The 25,982-nt window shown below is 37.7% G+C and overlaps 1 protein-coding gene across 21 annotated transcripts in view; it reads left to right on the top strand.

The window, feature by feature from the left end:
* Positions 1-8,519: 8,519 nt before the first annotated feature.
* STX17 (syntaxin 17) overlaps positions 8,520-25,982 on the top strand; it is a 179,791-nt gene continuing 162,328 nt past the window's right edge. For 14 of the 21 annotated variants that reach the window (XR_003681184.2, XR_008618190.1, XR_003681183.2 and 11 more), the window contains exons 1-2: positions 9,021-9,119; positions 14,812-14,997. Coding sequence is in view for 6 of the 21 variants with exons in the window: in XM_055087071.1 (XP_054943046.1) it covers positions 14,875-14,997 (123 nt within the window). In the remaining 15 variants the exon portion in view is untranslated. The other 7 variants (XR_008618194.1, XR_008618197.1, XR_008618192.1 and 4 more) reach the window with 6 other exon arrangements.

Genomic DNA, 25,982 nt, shown 5'->3' with positions numbered 1-25,982 from the left:
ATATTCTCTTAGTTCTTCTATGACAATCCTGCTGCCCCTGGAAGAAATGGCAACTTTCATGAACTTAATTTTTGTTGCTCTCATATTCTATTTGCAAGGCACTTTATTTTTCCCTGCAGTTCTATCAGGCTTTGCCTCATGTATTTTGGTGCTCTGTTGTTAGGTGCATACACATTAAGGATTGTTACATCTTCTTGGAGAATTAACCCCTTTATCATTAGGCAAAGTGTCCCTCTTTATTCTTGATAATTTTCCTTGTTCTCAAGTCTGCTTTGTCTGAAATTAATATAGCTACTCCTTTTTTTTTGAAGATTTATTATTAATTAATTAATTTTATTTATTTTTGGCTGCGTCTGGTCTTAGTTGCAGCACGCAGGACCTTTGTTGTGGTGCATGGGCTTCTCTCTAGTTGTGGTGTGTGGATTTTCTCTTCTCTAGTTGTGGTGTGCAGGCTCCAGAGTGAGTGGGCTCTGTAGTTTGCGGCACTCGGGCTCTAGTTGAGGCGCGCAAGCTCGGTAGTTGTGGCACTCAGGCTTAGCTGCCCCAGCATGTGGGATCTTAGTTCCCTGACCAGGGATCGAATCCATATCCCCTGCATTGTAGGGTGGATTTTTTACCACTGGACCACCAAGGAAGTCTCTATATAGCTACTCTTGATTAGCATTAGCATGGTATATCTTTCTCCATTCCTTTACTTTTAACCTTTCTGTGTCTTTATATTTAAGGTGGGTTTCTTGCAGAAAACATATAGCTGGGTCATGTTTTTTTGTCCACTCAGACAATCCTGCTGACAAAAAAAATTGGTGTATTCAGAGCATTCATATTTCAAGTGGTTATTAATATAGTTGGTTTAATATTTACCATGTTTATAACTCTTTTCTGTTTGTGCTTGTTCTTTGTTTCTCTCCTGCCCCCTTTTTGCACTCTCTGGTATATCAATTATATTTCTTTTTAAACTTTTTTTTAGTAATTTCTCTAGAGTTTATAATGTATATTTCAACTAATCTAAGTCCCCTTTCATATTACACTTACCACTTTATGGGTAGTTCAGTTACCTTAAACAGAGTTTTCCCAATTCCTCCCTCCTATTCCTTAAAACATTGCTACCATTTATTTTACCCAATGTATTGTTACTATTATTACTTTGAATAGTTATCTATTAGACCAAGTAAGAAGAAAAATAAAATATTTTATTTTAAATTTATTTATTCCTCTTCTGGGCTCATCCTTTCTTTACATATCCAGATTTGTAATCTATTACATTTTCTTCCTCCCTGGAAGAATTTCTTTTAACATTTCTTGCAGAGCAGGTCTGCTGGAAATGAATTCTTTCACTTTTTTTTTTTTTTTTTGTCATCTGAGAAAGTCTTTATTTGTCCTTCACTTGTAAAGGATAAATTTGCCAGATATCAAATTCTAGGTTTGTGTTTTGTTGGATTTTTTTTTCCCCAACACTTTAAATATTTCACTCCACTCTTTTATTTTATTTTTTTTTGTGGTACGCAGGCCTCTCACTGCTGTGGCCTCTCCCATTGCGGAGCACAGGCTCCGGACGCACAGGCTCAGAGACCATGGCTCATAGGCCCAGCCGCTCCGCGGCATGTGGGATCTTCCCGGACCGGTGCACGAACCTGTGTCCCCTGCATCGGCAGGCGGATTCTCAACCAGTGCGCCACCAGGGAAGCCCTCCACTCTTTTCTTGCTTGCATGGTTTCTGCCGAGAATTCAGATGTAATTTTTATCCTTGTTCCTCTATACATAAGATGTTCTTTCCCTCTGACTTCTTTCAAGGTTTTCCCATTGTCTCTGTTATTTTTGAGTTTGAATATGACATACCTAGGTGTAGATTTTTTTGGCATTTATCTTGCTTGGTTTTCTGTGTGCTTCCTGCATCTGTGGTTTGGTTTCTGTCATTAATTTTGGAGAATTCTCATCCATTTTTACTTCAAATATTTCTTCTGTTCCATTTTCTTTCTCCTTTCCTTCTAGTATGCCAATTATGTATACGTTACATCTTTTGAAATTGTCCCACCGTTCTTAGGTGTTCTGTTCTTTTTTTTTTTTTTCCTTTGCATTTTAGTTTGGGGAGTTTCTATTGCTATATCTTCACACTCACTGATTCTTTCCTTGGGACCATGTCCAGTCTACTGAAAAGCCCATCAAAGGTGTTATTCATCTTCATTAGAGTGTTTCTCGTTCTCGGCATTTCCTTTTGATTCTTTCTTAGAGTTTCCATCTCTCTCCTTCCATTACCCATCTGTTCTTGTATGTTGTCAATTTTTTCCATTAGACTCCTTACCATATTAATCACAGTTATTTTAAATTCCCTGTCTAATAATTATAAAAATCTATGTCATATCTGATTCTTGCTTTGTTTCTTTAGACAATGCCTTTTCTTGTCTGTTAATAGGCCTTGTAATTTTTTGTTGAAAGCCAAACATGTTGTATCAGGTAGTGGGAACTGAGGTGAACAGGCTTTTGGTGTGAGGTTTTACATTCATCTGGCTAGGAGCTGGGCTGTGTTTAATGTTTGCAGTAGGTATAAGAGGCTTCAATTTCCTCTAGCATCCTTGTTGTCGGGATTCTCCTAAAAACTCCTTATATAGAGACTGCACCTTGCGGTTCTTTCAGTTCTAAGCCACTGTGATTATTCTGAAGACCTGTAGATATGGTGCTAAGGTGTAGGGGGAGCAGAAGCATTCAATAATTATGATGTACCTATGATTAATTTTCAGTCTTTCAGTGGTCTTGTGTCTTTGGGCTTTGACCTTCACAAGTGTTTCTCAGCCACTTCCCTGCCTTAGGAGAGACAGGAAGTCTAGAAGGGGCTGGAGTTGGGTAATGCAACCCTCTCTCAGCACCTTCACTCACCCCACCACCATTCGTCTCTGGCTATGTAGGCCTTTGTTATAGAGAAGGCTCCATATATTTCAACATAGTTTATTTTCTCCTCCTCTGCCAGAAACATGAGTTTTTTTTCTTGGCTCTTCACCGTGAGAACCTGGTGAGCTTCCTGGAGGTAAAGCTCATGAATGTATGCAGTTCCCCACCTAAGACTGCAGGCCCCAAGAGTTTCTCACTCTCACACTAGTCCACACTCCACCTCCAAGGATTTGTCAAAGTTATCATGTAAATGTTTCCACCAGCTTAAGGCTCCAGGGACTTCTGTTTCAGATAAGCTAATGTTAGTTGCAATTCTCTGTATTTGCCTGTTTCTCCAGATTTCGGGGAGAGGGGCAGTTTGCCCTGAACCTCAATTCTTTTATGAGTCGAAGAAAGGTAATTTACTTTAAGTTTGTCCATCTTTTTTCTTGTTGTACGGATGGGGGTGATGACCTTCAAGTTCTTTACAAGTCAGAGCTGAAACTGGAAGCCCACAGAACTCTGTAAAAATAAATTTAAATAGTGCCTTGTCATTTATCCGATTATTCATTTATTACAGGTACAAGGTATTGAACTAGAATCTATAGGTGGATACTGAGATAAGCAAACATGGAGCTGGTCCTCAGGAAGCTTATATTCTAACGTGGGATGGTACAAGACAGCTTCTCAACCCCTGTGCTTGACTGTGTCATAGGTGTGTGGAAGTGTTAACTTTCCCAGCTCCCAGTGCAACTGAGCCAGTGGCAGAGGCTGAGAAAAGCTTTCTCTCTCAGTTTTGCTTTATAAATATCATTTTCTATTTGTGTCATGACAGGGAAAAGGGTGAAAAACACTGGAGGTGGCAACAAAACACACACCAGATTACTATAATAAAATGCAGACAGTGATGCGTCAAAAAATAGATCGGATTATTAAGGTGGGTGTTTAAAGGAGGGAGAAATCTAGAAATTCTAGAAAAATTACGAGAGGTCACATTTGGAGTGAACATGGGAAGATGAGTAGGATTTGAATGTGCAGAGAGGGAGGGGCAATCGATGGAGAATATTCCAGGTGTAAGGCACAGGTAGGATTGGGAAAAGGATTGGGATGAAGAATACTGAGTTCAATTTGGTTAGAGCAGAGGATGAGTGAAGAGGAATTATGGGAGCTAAAGTCAGAAAGCAAGGTTGGGTGCATGTGGAATATCTATCAACTTGCACATTTGTTTATTTATCATGTGATATTAATTGATATTCATGACAATAACTAAGGTCCTACAAAATTCAAGGTCCCTTGTAAATTGCCAAAGTTTAAACAATATTTAGTAAGATTCTAATGCTAAGTAAGTTTACTGTGTTTTAGTTGCAAGCATAGTATAAAGTTGCATCTTTTTAAGGTGAGTTGGATGGTAGGGGGTGTGGGTATGAATTAAAGTCATTGATAAAGCGAAAATTACCATGTTAAAACTACTCTTGAAAATTGCTTAAATTGCCCATAAGGTCTTTTAAGCATGGTTTTATAAATACTACCTTGTGCAATAATTGTTGGGAGCACTAAGTTCTGAGAATTATTAAGATAATTAAAATAACAAAAAGGTGGGGAAGGAGTCTTTAGAGAGATGTCTGGGCATTTAAGCTATTCTACACGTTAAATGGTTATCAAATTCCTAAGTAGTGAATGGTTGATAAGCAAAGAATTCTAGTGTTACTGTTTGCCTGCAGAGTTCACTCCTTTTGGTTTGATGTAAGGTCTCTATAATCTTAGTATATATGAACAGATTGTTTGGTAATGGTGTATGTGTGTGGTGGCAGGAGCCACTAAAGCAGAAAGTGGAAAGGTTTAAGTACTAAAGCCAGGGAACACTATGTGTAAGTTTAAAATGATATCATAAGATAATAGAAACAAATGGAATTTTGTGTTGATAACAGAACTCTCTTGATTGAAAGTAGAAGTTCACTTGAGCTAGTTTAAGCAATTAAAGAAAATGCAGGGTGAGAGCTGGGGTAGGGTGGGGGATTAGGAGGCTTTGGGGTTTAACCAGACCTAAGTGGTTAATGCTAAGCCACTCTGGGGTTAAGCTGAGCCTCAGGAATGAGCTGGAACCAGGAATTTGAATGTGCTGCAAACTCTGTTTCTTTTTTGTGCATCTAATCATTCTCACCTACCTCTCTTTCTGTCTCTTTCATGGCTTTTCATTTTATATTCTAAAGGTTGAAGGTCTCTAACAAGGGTAGGGATTACTGCTGCTATTTCACCACTATTTCAGAGACAGGTAGTAGAGAGAAATGCTATTAAGGAAGTATATATTCCTTGTCTACTAAGAGGTTTTATTTGTTTTAAATCAAGAATTACTAGCTCTTTATTTTCCTTTTTTATTATGGTGTAACTTACACAAAGTATATACACAAATCTGAGGTGTACAGCTTGATGAATTTTCACATATGTAATCACAACGGTTCAATACACAGAAACTTTCTAGCACCCCCAGAAAGCTACTTATGCTCTCTCCCAGTTAATCCCACATTAAAGGTAACCACGATTATCACTTTATTTTTAACCTTTCTTCATCTCAGTTCACAAGATTGTTGGAATGTTAGAATGCACAAAGATAGAATGCATTCAGAACTGCAGTAGATATTTCAATAGTTCATATGCTAGAGAAAGAACTTAGTGAAGGTAATGGCTTTACACATTTTTTGAACATGACCTACAGTAAAAAAACAAACAAACAGGGCTTCCCTGGTGGCGCAGTGGTTGAGAGTCCGCCTGCCGATGCAGGGGACACATGTTCGTGCCCCAGTCCGAGAAGATCCCACATGCCGCGGAGTGGCTGGGCCCGTGAGCCGTAGCCGCTGAGCCTGCGCGTCCGGAGCCTGTGCTCCGCAACGGGAGAGACCACAACAGTGAGAGGCCCGTGTACCGCAAAAAACAAAAACAAAAAACCCCCACAGTTTTTAACAACATGGCCTAGGATATACATACAATCATGTCTCCACAATTTTAAGTGGGCCATGAGCAGCATGGCTTCCTCTGATTCACCAGTCTATGGAGTCAAAAACACAGCCACCAGGAGCTCTGCTGTGAGCATCTTCTCCATTCAAGAAACAAGCCATATTAAAGCTAGAATCCTAGTCCCAATCTCAGATTCCTGGAACAGGTATCCTATTGTTCCAGCTTGGGTCAGGGGTCTGATCCTGGACCAATTCACTATGGTCAGGAGCATGGGTTCATGCCTGTATAAAATGGCTGCCGGAGGCTCATAACTGTTAGCCTGCAGATCTGGTGGGGAGAAGCAGGTCCCAGAAGAGGAATGGACTAGGAAGATAACCTAGGAGGTCTATATTATTGTGCCAAATATAAATTTGATTCTCAGGTTCTCCATATACTTGCTCTATAATACTGGAAAAATTATGTCTTAATTCATAGAGTGAATATGTATTGTTTCCTTAGCCTGTTCCAAGAATGTGCTACTTTCTAAGCAAATGATAATATACACCATTCCTGGGCTTCCCTGGTGGCGTAGTGGTTGAGAATCCGCCTGCCGATGCAGGGGACACGGGTTCGTGCCCCGGTCCGGGAAGATCCCACATGCCGTGGAGCGGCTGGGATCCCACATGCCGCGGAGCGGCTAGGCCCGTGAGCCATGGCCACTGAGCCCGCGCATCCGGAGCCTGTGCTCCGCAACGGGAGAGGCCACAACAGTGAGAGGCCAGCGTACCGCAAAAAAAAAAAAAAAAAAAAATATACACCATTCCTCAAGAAACAGCCTTATTCAGGTATAACTGACATACCATAAACAATATCCATATTTAAAGTGTATAATTTGGTAAGTTTTAACATATATATACACCCATGCAAACAGTACCACAAGCAAGATAATGAACATATCCATTAATCCCAGAGTTTCCTCGTGCCTCTTGGAAATCGCTCCCTTCACCCCTACTCCATTTAGCTATTATTCTTAATTCCTCAAATAGCTCCCATAATTCCTTACAAACACAAATTAGATTCTGCTATTTGAAAGTGATCTTTTCTCCCATTACAATTTTAAATAGGTGATCGCTGTTTAGGAAAGCTATTGCTCTAGCCATTTTACTGAACGTGTTTCAGTTCATTCCTTGGGTTTTCCAAGTAATCAATCATAATACTTAAAAAGAATATTTTTCTTTTTCTCCATTTATTTATTACTGTTTGTTTTGTTTGGCCTTCCTGGTTCAGTTAGGACCTCAGGAAAATGCTGGCTAGTAGCAGCAGGCCTGCTCCTAACAATTTCAGTGCCCAGGCAAGAGTACAAAAAGAGGTCCACACACTATATATCTAAATATTTAAAGATTATAAATCAAGCTAACAAACTGTTAGATTAAAAAGTTCTATTTAGCTACCTTGACACACCTAACTTATAGCAAACATACATATAATAACCTAGAAGGCTAGGTTCAAGTTTAGAATCCTTGAGTGTCACATCTCCCTAATGTACCTGAGGTAGATGTTTCAGAGCTTAACTTGTGACCTTTACTTCAAAAGCTCTTGTCTTGACTAAAAAAATTTTTCCCATGGTATTGGCTAATATTTTAATTTTTCTCCTTAAAATTAAAATCTTATAAACACCTCATTCCTAGAGTAAAAGAAGTCAGCATTCATCATACCCACAAAGAAAATCCAAAACACTTAGCAGATTTTATGCTTTAATTTAGAAATTACCTTTCAAGGCAATTCTTACAGACCCCTAATATTCATTGGTCCACAATTTCTACTCCTACTCCCACTCCACTGGAAGACCCTAAGAGTTGAGTTTCCTTAGCTATGGCTTGAATATCCTTATGACTTCTAAGGATAGTACCATCAGTGGATACGTTCTGAGCATGTCATCTGAATATTCACAAACGCATATTAAAAAGGCTGGATCTGGAAGTCAGGCCATCCAGGGTGGAGGTTGTGACCTGGACAGGGCTTCAAAGCCAACCAACTGCTTGTTCATTGGTATCAGCTGGTATAAACGGAAGAACTTGAAAAGGGAATTAGGAAACCCAGTTGAAGTTCCAACTGTGTCACTACATGGCTGAACTGCTAGTGAGTTACTAGAACTCTTTGTTGAGTCTTAGCGTCATTATCCGTAAAATTGGGATAAGGATACTGGCACTGGGTTGACACTGGTTCAACCCGTTTTTGGGAAAAAGCACAACTTGTCTGAGTTTCAGTTTCTGTGTCTGTTACAGTTAAGACTTGTGCCGTCTACCTCAAAGGGGGGTGTAGATGGAGAAGGCACAACCTCTGCGAGCTTCAGTTTCTACAGGTGTAAAGAGGTAAGAACATCCGCCCAGCCCACAAATAAAATTCCCAGAAGAACAGAGGAAAATGGTCAAAAAAGTTGCAAAATGTAGAGGGCTATACAGATGTGAATTGTCTCACACTTAAAACACAACAGACAGACTTAAAGAGCATTTGTGCGTCTCCTTCCTCTTGTCTCCCTTGTTACAACTCCACAACATAAATCAAGACCACTTAGTAAGACGGTCCAGAGCGGCGATCGCGTCTGTACACACAGCGGCGCCAGCCACACCCCTCGAGGCCGGGACTGGGCGGGAGGGGGCGTGGCGCAGCCCAGCCCGCCTATCGCGACGCCCCGTCCCGTCGCGCCCGCGCCTGCGCCTGCGCCATGCGTACCCACCGGCCTCGAACGTCCCGGCGGGAGGTAAGGGGATCGCGATAGGCCCCCTTGGGGGCGTAAGGCCCTATCCTGCGTCGTGGGCCGGGTGCCAGCCCCGCGCGCGGGAGGGGCTCCCTGCAGGAAGCAGGACATCAGGTTGGAAGTGCGAACGCTGTGGGAACTCCTCTCGGCTTGGAGAAGTGGTGGTTTCGGTTTTGGAGGTGCTTTCGAAGCGGGTATAGGGAGGCGGCCGACCGGGCGAGCTTGACGGCCTTCCCGGGGTCTCGGGGTGGAAAAGTTTACTTCGTCTGCCCTGCGTGTGACGCACTGTGTGTCTTAGTCATCAGGGTCGTCGGCGTCTCGGTCCGGAGAGGGCCCCGCGCACCCGTTCGGGGGCGGGGGTGGGGGGAGGCGGTTTGGTTTATGTGGCCCAGGTGCGCGGTGGGTGACGCTGCGAGGGATGACGCGAGGCTCGAGGGTGTTGAGGAGAGGTCCTGGGGCGCGAGGGGGGAGCCTCCTGTCAGCCATACCGGGGAGGGTGGTTCGCAGAAGGCCCTATGTCTTTTTCCCGTTTTTACAGTTCGGAATCGGAGGCTCAGCAGACCGTAAGGTAGGTAGGTCCGAGGGCCTTGACTTTTCTTTCCAAATTCAGTACCCCTTCCCCCAATGAGAAACACGGGGCGACGTGCCTGAGGGAATTCGGTGCCCCAGGTGTGGGGAAATGTGGGAAGGTGTTCATAACTTTTTTGGAAGGGGGCGTTGCCAGCGATATTGGACTTTTCCTGAGAAATGGGGCTTTTCACTTATAAATAACCTTAAGTAATTTGGTTAACCTCCCAGTACTTTTTCCTTATTGGAAACGTGAGTAGTATGGTACTCAGCTGGTAATAGTTGTAAGCACTAAAGGTAGTTTGTAAAGCACCTGGCACCCGCCCCGCCCACCCCAAGTGTTAGTACAGTGAATATGATTGCAATTCTTTGACCTCAAAATATTTGATCTGTCTTATGGGAAACATCAGTTTACACATTATTTTAAGAGACTTTTTATTTTGAAATATTTTGCAGTTACAGAAAAGTTACAAAAGTAATACAGAGTTCTCTACAATTAATGTTAGCATCTTACATAACTATAATACAATTATCAAAAGTAAGAAATTAACTTCAGTACAACGCTGTTAACTAAATCACCAACTTTCTTCATATTTCATCATTTTTTATACTAAAGTCCTTTTTCTGTTCCACGATCCAGTCTAAGATCCCATATTGCATTTAGTTGATATGGCTCCTTAGTCTTCTCCAATCTGTGACAATTTCTAAGTCTTTTCCTGTCTTTCATGACCGTTACACTTTGGAAGAGTCCTGGTTAGTTATTTTTTAGAGTGTCCTTCAGTTGGGTTTTGTCTGATGTTTTCTCAAGATTAGATTAAGGTTGTGTACTTTTGTTGATACCACAGAAATGTATATGCCCTTCTCAGTAGTTCATCATTTGAAGGGTACATGATATGACACACTGCATTTGATATTGCTCTTGATCACTTGGTTAAGGTGGTATCTGCTGGGATTCTCTAATGTAAAGTAACTATTTTTCCCTTTGTAATTAATCAGTATCTTGGGGGAGAGCTACTTTTAAACAATGCAAATATCCTGTTTCTCCTCAAACTTTAATTTGTTGATTTTAGCATCCATTGATGATCTTGCCTTCAGTAATTATTACTGTAATGTTCTAATGGTGGTTTTCTGTTTCCCTCATTCCTTCGTAATTTATTAATTGGAGTTTTTCTGTAAGGAAGAGCTGCATCTTCATCCCATTTATTTATTTATTGTTAATTTTTTGTATCTGTATGGACTCATTTATTTTTCTTTTGGTTATTTTCCTACACTTTCGTTATCTGTTTTATGTCTCAAATTGTTCCAGCTTCGTCCGTTCCAAGTTTTTCCAGGTTGCTTCCTGTGCCCTTTTTCTAGGCCCTCATCCTTTTTTGAGAACTTCCTTGCTTTTTGGCACCCTAAGATGCTCCAAGCTGCTTTTGCATTTTCCTTGCCCTGGAATCCACCATTTCTCCAAAGACCCCTGCTTTCTTTGTTTGGAGAGTAGTATTTAAACACCAAGGATCTGGGTGCTAGGCGTGCTCATTGCTACTGGGTTATCATTACTTCCAGTGCCTGGCAGAAGACATCTTAGAAGCGTGTGTGTGTGTGTGTGTGTGTGTGTGTGTGTGTGTGTATGTATATATTTCTAGCTGTATATACAGTCGTCCCTTGGTATCCACAGAGAATGGTTCTAGGACCTGCAGTGTATAGCAAAACCTGAAGCCCCATAGGTCCCATAGTTGGCCCTTTGTATCTGCGGTTCCATATCCATGGATTCAACTAACTGTGGATCATGTAGTATTTATTGAAAAAATAGTATTTACTGGAAAAAAAAAAAATCTGCTGTAAGTGGACCCTTGCAGTTCAAATCCATATTGTTCAAGGGTCAACTGTAAATCCATATATTTCATGGAGATACAGGCACACATATGTGTATATTCATGCATCTGCAAATATTTATATTTATTTTTGTGTTTATCTGTATTTATGTATATACACACATGTATTTTAGATGTATGTCTGTGTGTATATATATACATATATATATTTTTTTTTTTCTAAAAGTTTATCCTGTTACTTCTGTTTCTAATACAGTACCACAGGGTTCATTCTAGTCTTGCCTCTTAACTTCTTTCTTCAACAGTGAGAAATCTGGCTTTTGTGTTCTACAAAATATTTCCTTATTTTTTCAGTCCTAGTATACACATAAAGTAGTTTCAAGATTTCTAACCCATAGTCCTATGAGAAACAAATTTACTAACTAGAGTACAGTATAGTTGTGTGTAATTCTTTTTGTCTTTAGCCTTGTAGTATCCAGTTTAGTATCTAGGATCCTACAAGGCTAAAGACAAAAAGAATTACACACAACTATACTGTATACACACAACGATACTAGTATCGAGTATCCAGCATCTGTTTTCCAAAGTTACCTAGATTAGTTATTTTCTTCCCCTACTTCTTTCATTATGGTTATGTTGTTCATTTGTAATACAGTTAATTTTATTTTTTATAGTTTGTATTTCATTTTGGGTTCCCCCACATCTCGTTGTTTTTGTTTTTTAATATACAAAAATTCACCTTCTGTGGTGTACAGTTCTGTGAATTTTGATAAATGCATATAATTGTTTATCCACCACCATTGTCATGATATAAACAATTCTGTTGCCCCAAATATTCCATTACCCTTGAAAAATAAAGTTAAAATTAATACAACAACTTTACAGAAGTTTGAGAAATTAGGCATTTTTGTGTGTTTTCTCTTGTTTTTTCATAGGCATATTTTAAATACCTGTGATAATGTAAATTTTTTTTTTTTTTTTTTTTGCGGTACGCAGGCCTCTCACTGTTGTGGCCTCTCCCGTTGCGGAGCACAGGCTCCAGACGCGCAGGCTCCGCGGCCAAGGCTCACGGGCCTAGCCGCTCCGTGGCATGTGGGATCTTCCCGGACCGGGGCACAAACCCGTATCCCCTGCATAGGCAGGCGGACTCTCAACCACTGCGCCACCAGGGAAGCCCGTAAATGTATTTTTTAATCCTATGTTTGAATTATATCAGAAATATTTCCCGGTTTTCTGACTTAAAAATCAAGAAATGCTGAAATGGACATTTTCATATGTTGCTAGTGGGAATGTAAATAGGCACAGCCTTTTTTGGGACATTTAGAATCAGAAGCCTTAAAAAATGTGTGTACCTATTAATTCTATTTCCAGGTATTTACTTTAAAGAAATAATCATAGATGGTTGTATGGATTTGTGTGAAAGAAGAGTAATTACACTGTGGTTTAGTTTATCATAGTGGAAAATTGGAAACATCCTGAGTGGCCAATATTAGATGATTAAATTATCGAACATCTGTACAATGTGATACCATGCTGCTATAAAAAATGCATTATAGAAAAATAATTTACATGGAAACATCTTTATTATATTTGATCAGGTTATTCAAAATAAATATTTATTCTTTTATTCATTGCTTCCTTTATTCACCCAGTAGCAGTATACTTTATTATATTTTTTTGCTCCTTGCCATTCCTTTCCTTTGGGTTTGTTTTCTTTATTGTTAAAGCATGCCTTTTAGTAGTTCTTTTAATGAAGGGCTTGGTAATAAACTCAGTCTTTGTATGTCTGAAAATGATTATTTTACCTTCACTTCTGAATAATAATTAACCTGGGTATATACCAACTCAGCACTTTGAAGATATTCTTATCTTTTGATATGTTGCTTTGATGAAAAGTGTACTGCTTTTGTTGTTTCAGTTTATCTGTCTTTTATCTCCGGTTTGCTTTTTAAGATATTTTTTCTTTGTCCTTAATGTTCTGAAATTTCCCTCCCATGTGTTTAGGTAAATTTGTTTTTTATTTATGCTACTTAGTGTTTATGTGCATTTTCAGTTTGAGGTTTTAAATCTTAATTCTCAGCATATTCTCTTTGAATAGTGCCTTTTTGCCACTTTATTTATTCTTTCCTTATGGGACTCCTACTTGTTATTGAGCTTGTCATTTTATCCTTAATGTTGCTTATCTTCTTTTTATGTGTCCTTATTCCTCTGTGTTCATACTGATAGCTTCCAATCAATAATTGTCTTTTCAGCTACAAAATTTACTGTTTAACCCATCTTTGGAGGTTTTTATTTGTAGAATTTTTACTTGGTTTATTTTCAGATTGGCCTGTTACTGTTTCATAATCTTATCTAATTTTTTTTAAGATTCTGTTTCTTTCTTTATATCTTTATTTTAAAATGTACCTATTTTAATTTTATTTTTAGGTTACTTTATTATCTCTAGTCCCTTAGCTGTAAATTTTCCCATTTTGTTGTGTCTGTGGACCAATCTTTTGGCAGTGAACTTCCCCATCATCTCTAATTCCCACTAACTACCGTAGCTGTTAGACTATTTTTGGTGTCTGGAGATTTTCCTTTTTTGCTTTCAAGCTTAGATTAACTGTAAAGACCAAGTTACTGGTAGATGAGGTAATCTGTATAACCAACACTTCAAGATTTTCAACTGTGAAAGAGAGAAACAACATTATTTAGAATAATAGTTCTTATGATTCTGGAGTGATAGAGCTTCTTGATAATTTCCTGAAAGCAATGGACTCTGTCTTCTGAAATAATTCAAAAATATATTCATAATTTTTTGTAAACATTCAAGAACTCTCAAGTCCCAAACCCCTATCTCTATGGACCCCAGTCTAAAATACCATAACCCGATGGAATTAACATAGTCAACTTACTGATTTTTAATATGGGAGAGGTTATGGCTAATTAGATGGCATGAAAACATGATGTACAACAGTGGTTTTCAAGCTTGCTTAAGCAGTGGAGCCCTTTATTTACAGAAAATCTAATAAGTTCAAATTTATGAAATAGATATAAGTAAATTTTCTCCAACTGAAGCAGGTGTGGGGTCCTGGAGCCTGTCCACTTGATAACCTTTACCATCACCTACCCTGACCCCAAAGATATAACCCTGGACTCTGGAACACTGCTAAAAAAAAACTACTGGTGAATTAGAAAGAACATTTGATTGCACTCTCGGGAATACTGGGTTCTTATTCCAGCTCTGTCACTGGTTACTTGTAGACAATGCTTATCACTTTGTAAGAAAGGGAAGATGCAATTTAAAGGACATCAGTGAGAAGAGTTGCATTTTATAATATATTTGAAATATATAATTACATATGTTCTATTAGAAATGGAGTTTTTACAGCAGAAATGTTAAGAATGAAATTTTTTCTTCCAGTTTTGCCATTTGACACTTTTTTAGAAAACATTATTCACTGTCTAGGATACATTGGCAGATAAAGACTTGAACAATATACTTCTGGTTTTTTGGAAAAAAGTTATTTAAATATATGCATATATATATATATCCTTATATTAAAAAGCCCTGGAAAGACATACATCAAAATGGAAGTAGGGGGGTGGGAGGGGGAAAAATGGAAAGAGTAGTTAACTACAGGTGAGGAGATGATTGTTGATTTTATTTTATTCTCTTTTTCCTATTTTCTAATCATTCTAAAGTGAATATACATTACCTTTGTAGAGAGAAAAAGATTTTAAAATAAAAGTTTTGTTAAAAAACCAGTCACTGAAGTTCAGCATTAAGTTGAGTATGTATTTAGAAATATATTATAAAATTACCTAATTGTTGGCTTTTAAAAATAATGAAAATTGATTTTTAAAATTCTTAAATAAATATTTCCCTTTTAGGTTTTTCTACATGAGTGGAGAAGGTAGATATTGCAAGTAGAAGAGATACAACATTTTTTTAGGATGTCTGAAGATGAAGAAAAAGTGAAATTACGCCGTCTTGAACCAGCTATTCAGAAATTTACTAAGATAGTAATCCCAACAGACCTGGAGAGGTTAAGAAAGCACCAGATAAATATTGAGAAGGTGAGTTTTTTTATTTCTTTGTTTTTTTCCATTTTTTTCTTTTTTTACCACAAGAAACAGTTACATATTCTGATTTATATTTGTTGTGCATTTCACCTACATTGAGAATATTAGATAAGAGTCTTTTCTAAAACATCTAGCTCCTGTCGATTTAACAACATTATTCATTTTTTCATCTGTTTTTTCTGTTCTACAAATACTCCTCTCACATTATTCCTTTGTTAGGAAGGGATATAAGAATAGAATCAATGCCTTTTTAGTTATACACAGTGATGAATTGAGCAGTTAATAATTAAAATACAAACTGTTTGATAGTTGACTATAATGTGAAGGTGGTGGACTTTGGCTAAAGGCCTTCCCTTAATTTCATTAACCCCATGGCAAGTTTTCTGAACTGTGAGTGTGTGTTCCTGTCCTTTTCAGGTGCATGTAGATTAAAGAGGTAAAATCACTGTTTGATATGAGGGAATTTCCCAACTTCACTGCTTCCCTTTGAGGAAAGCCCAAAGTTGAGAAATATTAGCTAGAGGTCAGTTTAAGAGATAGGTAGAAGGAAGAACCAGTCTCAGGGACTGTGGTGGTTTCATAGAACCTGGTCTGGCTAGGGTCTGATGGAGTGGTTGTGGCATTTATGGGAACGTCAAGTTTACTGAGTACTGAGCATTGATTTGGCAGGTTACCTTGTCTTATTTGCTGTGGGACAGGTCAGTGGTATTTGATCCTTCAGAAGAATCTCCCCCAGTATAAATTTAAGCTGTGTGGCCCTCCATTAATTTTTGGGGGGAGCGGGGGAGGGTGGAAGTGGTCATTAAACCTTTCAGTATAAATAATATTTATCACCCTCAACTGCATACCTTATACAAGTAAGAAGAGTGTCAACTTTTTCTCTTATAGATACCAGCTGTCTTCCTAGTACTTAAGTCTTTTGTAAAAGTATAGAAAATAAGTGCCAAGAAAAACAAGATGAAAATTTCAATGCAGATATGAATAGAATTCAAGATTAATATTTAGTCATCTCTTAACTTCTTTCTTCTTTATCCATAAGCAATAAGTGTTATGACTTTTAAGGATGGAGGAGTTGTCTGCTAAACTGGTTATTCTTGTCATGAGCAGAAACAAAGTGTTCCATGCTTTGATTAATAAGGAGGGCTTGTTCTTTTAGCACTGTAACAATATAGAAATGGAGTTGTTTACTTCTGATTGATCATATCTGTGTTTGATAATGTGTGTGTCAAAGTCCTGAGCTTATGTTGAAGTGCTCAGTTACAAAGATGGTAAGAATTTGGCAAGTGAATTGATTCTGAAAGGAAAAAATAGGTGGACTGTGGTCTATTAAGACTTTCTTTTATTGTCCTATTTTACCTTTGGCATTTTCCCTTTGGCAAATTTCCCCTTCCTTGTGTTTATTCTATACGAATGTGCTTGCTGTCATTACCCTCAGATCCTAGCCACATGTACCACCCAGTCATCAATGGAAAGGCCAGAACCCTGGGAGAAAGTTCTGGGGATAGAAACAGGTCTATTACTGATTTAATTAGCTGTGTCAGAATTCAGAAGAAAATTATTCCAGAGTTATATAGATCTTTTTCTGCCAGAACATTTTTCCTTTAGCATTTCCTGAAAGTTTTACTTATTAAGAAATTTTTAGACAATATCAGAATAATTATAATTTACAATATAGGTGATGCTGTCTGACGCTAAGCAGTTAAACTCATACTGAGCTATGTTTTATTCCATAATCTTGATCATTCTGTCTCTATGTTTTCTAGTTTAGTTATGAAAGTAATTTTTTTATCTATGTAAGATTGAATAGCCTATTTTAATAGATAGTTTATGGCAATGTACAAACATTTAAAAGCCACAGTGTTCACTGTGGACAAAAGAGTTAAGAACTAAGTTTAGACTCCAGGTGTCTAACAGTGCCTCATTTTCAAAAAGGCATGTTTTTCCTGGGGGAAGGGTGTAGAAAGATAAAATATTTATTATGTTAGCCATCAGTCATCCAATATGAATTTAAAAGAAGAATGTCAGCCTGAAGGGAAATTGAAAGTAAGCCTTAGTGGAGTGATTCTGCAACATCTGAAAACAATGAGAGTAGTGTGCTGTGGACACCTGGGACTATAGTCCATAGGTCCTTCAGCATTATGTTTTATTACACATGATAGGCTTGATTAGAATGTAATCCTGAAATTTGAAGTGTTAGCATTCAGCTTTCTCGGCTAATGTAAAATAGACTTAAGCATAGTTAATAGGAACAATATCATAAGCTTGGAACATAATTTTCTTTGTTTCATTTTATAGGGGTTTGGGGGAAAACTTACTGTGTAACATGTACTGTATTAGTTAGTATATGGTTAAAATGCAAGTGGCAGAAAACCTAAAAATAGCTTATTAGATGAGATAGAGGTTTTTTGGTTTTGCTTTTATTTTTAATCTCTCATAGTTTTAGAGGTGGTCTAGGGCTCCATTGGCAGCTCAACAGTCATTAAAGACTCAGGCTGTTTTCGTCTTGCTTTCCAATCCTCAACTTGTTTCTGTCTTACATGTAAAACAGCAGCTCCAGTTCTAGCTATCACATCCACATTCCAACTAAGATGAAAGAACCAGAATCCTATTTTTTCTGAATATGTTCTTTTTTTCTCTCAATTCTCTCTTTTTTTTCTTTTAAAGAGAATCGTCCTGTTCTTGTTTTATGGATGCAGTATCATACAGTCTCTCTATGGTGGTATTATTATTATATTTTTTAAAGTTTTCTTCTGCTTCCTTTTCTGTTTCCTTCCTCCCTCCTTCCTTTTCCCCCCTTCCTCCCCCCTTCCTTCCTTCCTTCCTTCTTCCCTCCCTCCCTCCCTCCTTCCCTCCCTCCCTCTCTTCCTTCTTTCCCCTTCTTTCCTCCTTCCTTCTCTTCTCTCTTTTTTCCTTTTCTTTTCTTAAATGTATTCTTCTCTCTCTTTCTCTCTCTCCTTTTCTTCCTCCCTCCTCCCTCCCTTTCTTCCTCTCCTTCCTTCCTTCCTTTCTTTGTGTCAGTCTACAGTATTTTAGGCTTTCCTTGGCTAGCTGTTGATATTTAAGAGTGCTCATTGGAAGGGGTGTGTGTGTGTGTGTGTGTGTGTGTGAGTGAGAGAGAGAGAGAGAGAGAATGGGTAGCAGAGAGAGAGAGGGAGAATGGGTAGCAGGGCAGTAGTAGGGGCCTTATTCCCTGGAGAGGTGAACAGAGGAGGATCTATTTTGATGGGGAACCACCAGATACTCTCCTGTAGTGTTGTCTTCTGTGATGATAAAGGCAGTCCAGTTGCTTGGGCCTTTGGAGAAGACATCTGATAGACTACCTATTCCTTGCATAAACTTTCAACTAATCCTTCTGTTTTTAGCCCCACCATACACATCCTCCTGGTTACCTGGTAGCTGGTACCTGTGGTTACTGCGTCTTTCTGGAGTAGTGCTATGCATTGGTTTGCTTCTCACTGCCTTTCTCCCCTACCATCCACCCCTTCTGCATCCCTAGGTTTCAGCTTTCTCTGATCTGCTAAGTTCAGCTGCAACATGTCCATAGTCTTTCCAGCTTCCAAAATTTTGTTAAAATTTCTTGTCCATTGATATCTTCTGTTGTATTCTCATTATTCTTGTGAATTTATACCTTTTAAAGTTCTTTACTGTCATTTTAGTTGAGTTTTGGAAAAGAACAGAGATGAATGTTTGTGTTCAGTCTGCCAGGTTTAATGAGAAGGGAAATTATTACAGGATATAAATATATGTTAGCTTTTCATAAGTGTTGGTGTTTGCTGTTTCTTATATTGTTAGCATTGAAAATTATGTAAAAAATTAGTTTTCTAATCTGCAAGAAGTTTACAGTCCAGTTAAGGAAATAAGATAGGATATGATGGGGCAACATATAATTAGGTGTGAAAATGAGTGTTCAGGACTGTTCAGGCAGTATGAAGCCTGAACTATGTGGTACAAAATCAGTTATAGGCAGTCTTATTGATTTGTTATTTTTTGATTTGGTTTCATTTATTTGTTTTCTTAACTTGTGGTTACAACAGAAACCTTTCCCATTTCTCTTTTTAGCCTGAGAATGTTTATTTCAATCTTACAATCACATTTTCCCCCTCATTCTTTTTTTCTGATAGACTCCTGATTCAGTTTGCTTTCTCCTGTGTTACAGGATAGGAAAGCCTCAGCACAGGTGGTGAACTCCTCTCCAAGTGTTTGGAATAATAGCCTTTAATAATGTAACCTAATTTAGGTTTAACATTGTGTAGCAAGCATAGAAAGTCTGACCTATTTTATTCCTTATTTTTCGTAGAATTTTATTATTATAAGACATAAGGTCATCTATTCAATCTTCTTTCGAGACACTAATCTCTTCTACAACTTACTTGACAAGTGAGCAAATAATAATAATAGTAAAGGTAGTAGCTGTTGTGTTTATTTGTTGAGTGCTGTGTAAGGTTTTTATATATATCATATCATTTAATCCTCACAACATCCGTATAGGTTACCCTTATTATTGTCTTCCTTTTTTAGGTAGGGAAGCGGACTTGGAGTGGTTAAATTACTTTCTGGAGATCACTATGCTGCTAAATATATTAATCTTCTAATGTTGTGCTTGAAACATAGTGTGTTCTAAGTTTGTTCTTACTCTTTCTTGGTTTTCATTTTCCTCTTAGTCATGTTTATTGCGGACAGTTCTATTTTATGATCATTTTCCTCAATGAAGAAGGAAGATGTAAAAAAAAAAAAAATAGAGTTGAATACTTTGGCTTTCCTACATCTATTAGCAACATCCACTCCATTTGTTCACCTTTCAAACTTTGTTTTTTTGTTCAGATCCCAACTTAGTAATATTCTATGGAACATGCTCTAGTTGATTACATCCTGGGTCAGGTATAAATGCACCATCCTCACACAGAACTCTGCAGTAGACCTTAAGGTTCACCACCCCATGATTGATCTTTAGAGAGTTGTAAAGGTAACATTAAAATCTTTCTCATAAGAGTTATTCTGAGGATTGAGATATTATGTGAAGAACCCTTGAATGCCAGGTTGATACTTGGAAATGAGTTACTTATAAGTAAGTTATCATTCTCAGGCAGTCAACATTGGTGCTGTCAATTAATTGTAATCATTAGGAGATTCACAGCATTCCTAAGACCCTTTGTGTTTGTTTTGGGTTTTATATTTTTTATACATGGTAGGCACAGTAAGGTGCCTTACATTAGCTACACTATAAGGTAGATATTATTATTTATCTTCATTACATGAGTAATCCTAAGTTTATGGCTTATAATCATTGGGCCATCTATTAATATTATGTAGCTTTACTTTTAGAGTCTTTGATATTTTCTCTTTTGTTGAGTTTAATAAAGTAAATTTATTTGAATTGAATACTTACCCTTTTTATCATCTACAATACTGATTATTATCCCACCTAATTAATCCCCCACAAAACCATCATCTTCCCTATGAAAAGTTCTATTCATTCTGATCACTGAGATATCCTCTGATACCTGGCAAAAGAAGCCTTCATCTACTTTTTCTGCTTCTTTTCTCATCACTCTTCCCATCATACATTATACCACAAACACATTGATCTTACTTCAGTCCTTTGGATTCCACATGTGACTTTACACCTCAGAGTATTCCCAGGTCTTTTTCTCTCCAATTGAAACCTCTTTTTTCCCTACTATGCTTTGTAAATTCAAATAAATCTTTTAAGTGTCAGCATAAAGTTTAAATTAAAGTGCTTTTATACCTTAAACTCCTAAATTCTGAACATTCTCTGTTATATCATCATCAAATTCCCTGACCCTCTAGTGAATAACATTATATAATTTTAGAAAATTATTTTTAATAATTATGAGTAGCTTTCATGTTTTTATACTCTAAGCAGTATGAAGCAGAATTATTATTGTTATTCAATTTTGAATCAAAATATTCTGGAAGGTGAAATGACATAAAATGTGAGGCTACAAATATATAAAGTTGATTAAATAAATGGTGGAGTGTTCTAGAGAGAAGTTTTAGTCCAGGAACCACTCTTAAAATATTTGTTCTCTTTGCCCAGCAAGCAAAGCAAAACTGAGACCTGGGTGTCACTGCCAAAGAGCACAAAGGGATGAATGTTGGAAGCCTGAAAACACCTGTGCAGAGGCGTTCATCACACCATGGTGTGGGTTTATAATCAGGGTTATCCAAAAAGATAAAATAAAAGAGTGTGTAAAAGGAGACAGCGTATTCACCAGGATGAGAATGGTGAACACGGCTTTTGTGTCACCAGGATAAGAATGTGCTTTCGCCTCATGGGAAAGTCTACGGGAAAGGCTGTTTCTGTGAATGTTGGATTCTCTGCTTATGCCTGTGCCAGAGGAGAACCATGGCACCACTGGTAGACCATGGGGCCATAACATGTCAATGAAGAACAACATGAATGCATGTAGTGAGACAATACATCTTTCTGAAATGACTGAAAAACAGTATCTATGAATTTTTTCTGTAGTTGTTTTTCCTCTTTCTTGATCCTGTTTATTCATAGCAATTAAAGGTATTTATCAGAAGTTTCAGTATCCAGTGGAGGAAAGAGTAGAATCCCATGCACTTTGGGGATGTCATTCTGTGTTCCACCTACCTTGAAATGTTGGATCAGAGCCTAATGGCCTGGAAGCCACTTAAGAGCAAGTAGTGCTGAGGCAAATCCTTCTGCCCACTCTGTGAAGATAAAGGAAAAGTATAAATCCAACATCATCTAGAAAATATTTCCTTGCAAAGCTGCCATTACCTTTAAAAACCCTTTAGAGAGAAGCCCTAAGGAGAAACCCTTGGCAAAGACAAGCTGTTTTACCCAATCTCTTGACAGGTAATCTCCCCGTCATTGCTATTCAGTCTCTTTGAATCTAGTCTTTGATATTTTCTTTGTAGATAATCATGTGAAGACAAACTTTTATTTCTTCCTTTCCAGTCTTTGCCTGTCTTCCCACTTCCTTCCTTCCTTCCTCTCCTTCTTACTTTCTTCTGTTTCCTCTCTTTCCCTTCCCCGCCTCCCTCCCTTCCTTCCCTCCTTCCCTTTCTTCCCTCACTTCCTTTCTTACCTTATTGTGCTGACTAGGGCCTCCAGTGCAATATTGAATAAGAATGGCAAGATCAGACATCCTTACCTTGTTACCAATATTAGGGAATGGTCTTTCACCACTAAGCATGATGTTGACTGTAGGGTTTTTGTAGATGCCTCTAATGTTAACTTCTTTTTTAAGTTTGCTGAGAGTTTTTATAATGAACAGATGTTTATCAAATGGTTGTCTTTAAATCTACCATCTTGCTCTTTTTGTCTGTTTGTCCCATCTATTCTTTGTCCCCTTTTTTCATCTTTTACTCCCTTTTGGATTAATTGCATTTTTTTTTTTTTTTTGTGGTACGTAGGCCTCTCACTGTTGTGGCCTCTCCCGTTGCGGAGCACAGGCTCCGGATGCGCAGGCTCAGCGGCCATGGCTCATGGGCCTAGCCGCTCCGTGGCATGCGGAATCTTCCCAGACCGGGGCACGAACCCGTGTCCCCTGCATCGGCAGGCGGACTCTTAACCACTGCAGCACCAGGGAAGTCCAATTGCATATTTTTTAAGATTCCATTTTTTCTTTTGTTGGCTTATTAATTATACCTCTTTGTTTTTTTATTTAATGGTTGCTTTACAGTTCAGAGTATTCATCTTTAACTTATGACAGTCTACCTTCAAGTAATGTGTTTTCATATATATATATATATATATATATATATATATATCTCACTTCACGTATATTATAAGAACCTCAGACTTCCCTGGTGGCACAGTGGTTAAGAATCCGCCTGCCAGTGCAGGGGACACGGGTTCGAGCCCTGGTCCGGGAAGATCCCACATGCTGCGGAGCAACTAAGCCCATGTGCCACAACTACTGATCCTATGCTCTAGAGCCCGTGAGCCACAACTGCTGAGCCCATGCGCCACAGCTACTGAAGCCCACACGCCTGGAGCCCATGCTCTGCAACAAGAGAAGCCACAGTCATAAATAAATAAATAAATAAATAGCCTTATAACAGTACACTTCGATTTCCTCTCTCAGGGTCTTTGTAGTATTATTGTAATATATTTTACTTCTATGCAATATTGTTATTTTTGTTTTGAACACTGTTATCTTTCAAAGAGATTTTTAAAATAATAAAAAGTATATTTTATATTTATCTATATATTTACCATTTTTCAGTGCTGTCACTTTTTTGTAGAACCAGGCTTCTGTCTGGTATCATTTTCCCATCAACCTGAAGGACTTCCTTTAACATTTATTGTAGTACAGGTTTGCTAGTAATGAATTCTGCTTGCTTTTTTGTGTTTGAAAAAAAAATGTTTATTTTGCCTTCACTTTTAAAAAATATTTTCCCTGTGTATAGAATTCTAGGTTGAGTTTTAGTTTGTTTCAGTACTTTCAAGATGTTGCTCTGGTGTTTTCTGGCTTGCATTGTTTCTGACAAGAAGTCTTCTGTCATTCTTATCTGTGTTGCTCTGTACTTCACATATCTTTTTTTCCTCTTGCTGTTTTTAAGATTTTTCTACCACTTATTGTAAGTAATTTTATTATGATGTGCATTAGTTTAGTTTTGTTCATTTTTCTTATTTATGGTATTCCTTGAGTTTCTTGGATCTGTGGGTTTATAATTTTTACCAGATTTGGAAAAGCTTTGGCCACTCATTTTTCTTTTTTTTCTTCCTTACTGGGATATAACTGACGTACAGCACTGTGTAAGTTTAAGGTGTACAATACAATGATTTGACTTACATACATCATGAAATGATTATCACAATAAAATAGTGAAGGTCCATCATCTCATATAGATACAAAATAAAAGAAAAACATTTGTTTCTCTTGTCATGAGATTTAAATTAGGATTTACTTTCTTAACTTTCATATATAACATACAGCAGTGTTAATTATATATATTAATTATGGCATACATTACATCCCTAGTACTTATTTATCTTATGACTGCAAGTTTGTACCTTTTGACCATAGACTGTATGGTTCCTTCTTTATGTCTTTAGTTGTGGAAAATCTCTTCTGCTAGTCTTTAAGTCATTTTCATCCATAATTGCTCTGAAATTAGTTTTAATTTCGGTGCACCTATGGGAAGAGGTGAGCTCAGGGTCTTCCTCCTCCACCATCTCAGTCACTGTCTCATTAGTTTTTCAAAATTTTTTTCTCTCCTTCAAGGAGCCCAATTGCTTTCAATGGGCCTGCGACTCATTGATACTCTGTTCATTTATTGTCCATCTTTTTTTCTGTCTCTCTGTTTCATTTTGGATTGATTCTACGTTATATCTTTAAATTTACTAGTCTTTTCTTTGCATTGTCTTACCTTCAATTAAACCCATCCATTGCATTTTTCATTTCAGATACCTTTTTTAATTTTAGGAATTGAATTTTTAAAAATATCTTCCATGTCTCAATATGCCCATGTTTTCTGCTTTCTTAACAACATGGAATATATCATAATAATTTTTAATATCCTTGTCTATTAATTCCATTATCTCTATCATATCTAAATCTGTTTCTATTGATTGGTTTTTCTCATTGCAGATCATATTTTCCTGCTTTTTTGCATGCATGGTAATTGTTTATTGGATGCCAGACATTCTGAACTTGTTGGATACTGAATATTTTTAAATTACTTTGAGTACTTTTGAGCTTTATTTATTCTGAGACACATTTAAGTTATTTGGGAACAGTTTGATCCTTTTGAGGCTCTTTTAAGCTTGCATAGGATCAGAATAGCCTTTATTCCAGGCCTGATTTTTCCCTATGTACAACAGTGCTTTGGAGTACTCCACCTGATGTCTAGCGTGTTGAGAGATTTTTCCAGTCTGACTTGTGGTCACATGAACTGTTTCTGGCCTTGTGTGATTTTGGGGGATTAGTCTACCTGGTCTTTTCCAGTGGTTCTTTTTCTGACTTCAGGTAGTTTGCTTATGTGCATGTGCTGATCTGTACTCAGCTGAAGACTCAAAAGGAAAACCCTGCGGATCTCTGGAGCTCTGTCTCAGTATAGTCCTCTCATTTCAGTTATCTCCTCACATGCAGCTTTTTCCTCTCTGATACTCTGCTCCACGATTCTTGCAACCCTTACCTCTCTGGATTTTCAACTGTTCCCTTAACATTAATTTTTCTTAAAATATCATGACAGATTAGTATTAAGTAATAAATTTTAAAGTGGCTTATTTTCAGACATGTATCTTTGGCTTACATTCTTTTCTTTTTGTTAATATCATAACACTAAAGGAGCATTTATACTGGGTCTGATGGCATCAATTAAATTTTTCTTAGAAGCAAAAGTAGTTTGATAGTGGTTTTAAATTTATTTGATTGCGTAGTGGTTTTAAGTTTATGTTTGGTAAATATATTCTCAATGTAGTCTATTTTTTAATTAATTTTGATTGGAGTATAGTTGCTTTACAATGTTGTGTCAGTTTCTACTGTACAGCAAAGTGAATCAGCTATATGTACACATATATCTGCTCTTTTTTGAATTCCTTCCCATTTAGGTCACCACACAGAGCACTCAGTAGAGTTCCTTTTGCTATACAGTGGGTTTTCATTAGTTATCTGTTTTATACATAGTTTCAATAGCGTATATATGTCAATCCCAATCTCCCAATTCATCCCACCACCCTCCTTCCCCCTTGGTGTCCATATGTTTGTTCTGTACATCTGTGTCTCTATTTCTGCTTTGCAAATAAGATCATCTACCATTTTTCTAGATTCCACATATATGCATTAATATACAATGTTTGTTTTTCTCTTTCTGACTTACTTCACTCTGTAGATGTAGTCTCTAGGTCCATCTGCGTCTCTACAAATGACCCAATTTCATTCCTTTTTATGGCTGAGTAATATTCCATTGTATATATGTACCACGTCTTCTTTATCCATTCATCTGTTGATGGACATTCAGGTTGCTTCCATGTCCTG

Source organism: Physeter macrocephalus, chromosome 9 (assembly GCF_002837175.3).
Source record: "Physeter macrocephalus isolate SW-GA chromosome 9, ASM283717v5, whole genome shotgun sequence".
NCBI classification, from domain to species: Eukaryota; Metazoa; Chordata; class Mammalia; order Artiodactyla; family Physeteridae; genus Physeter; species Physeter macrocephalus.
This window is presented reverse-complemented; position numbering and strand designations above follow the sequence as displayed.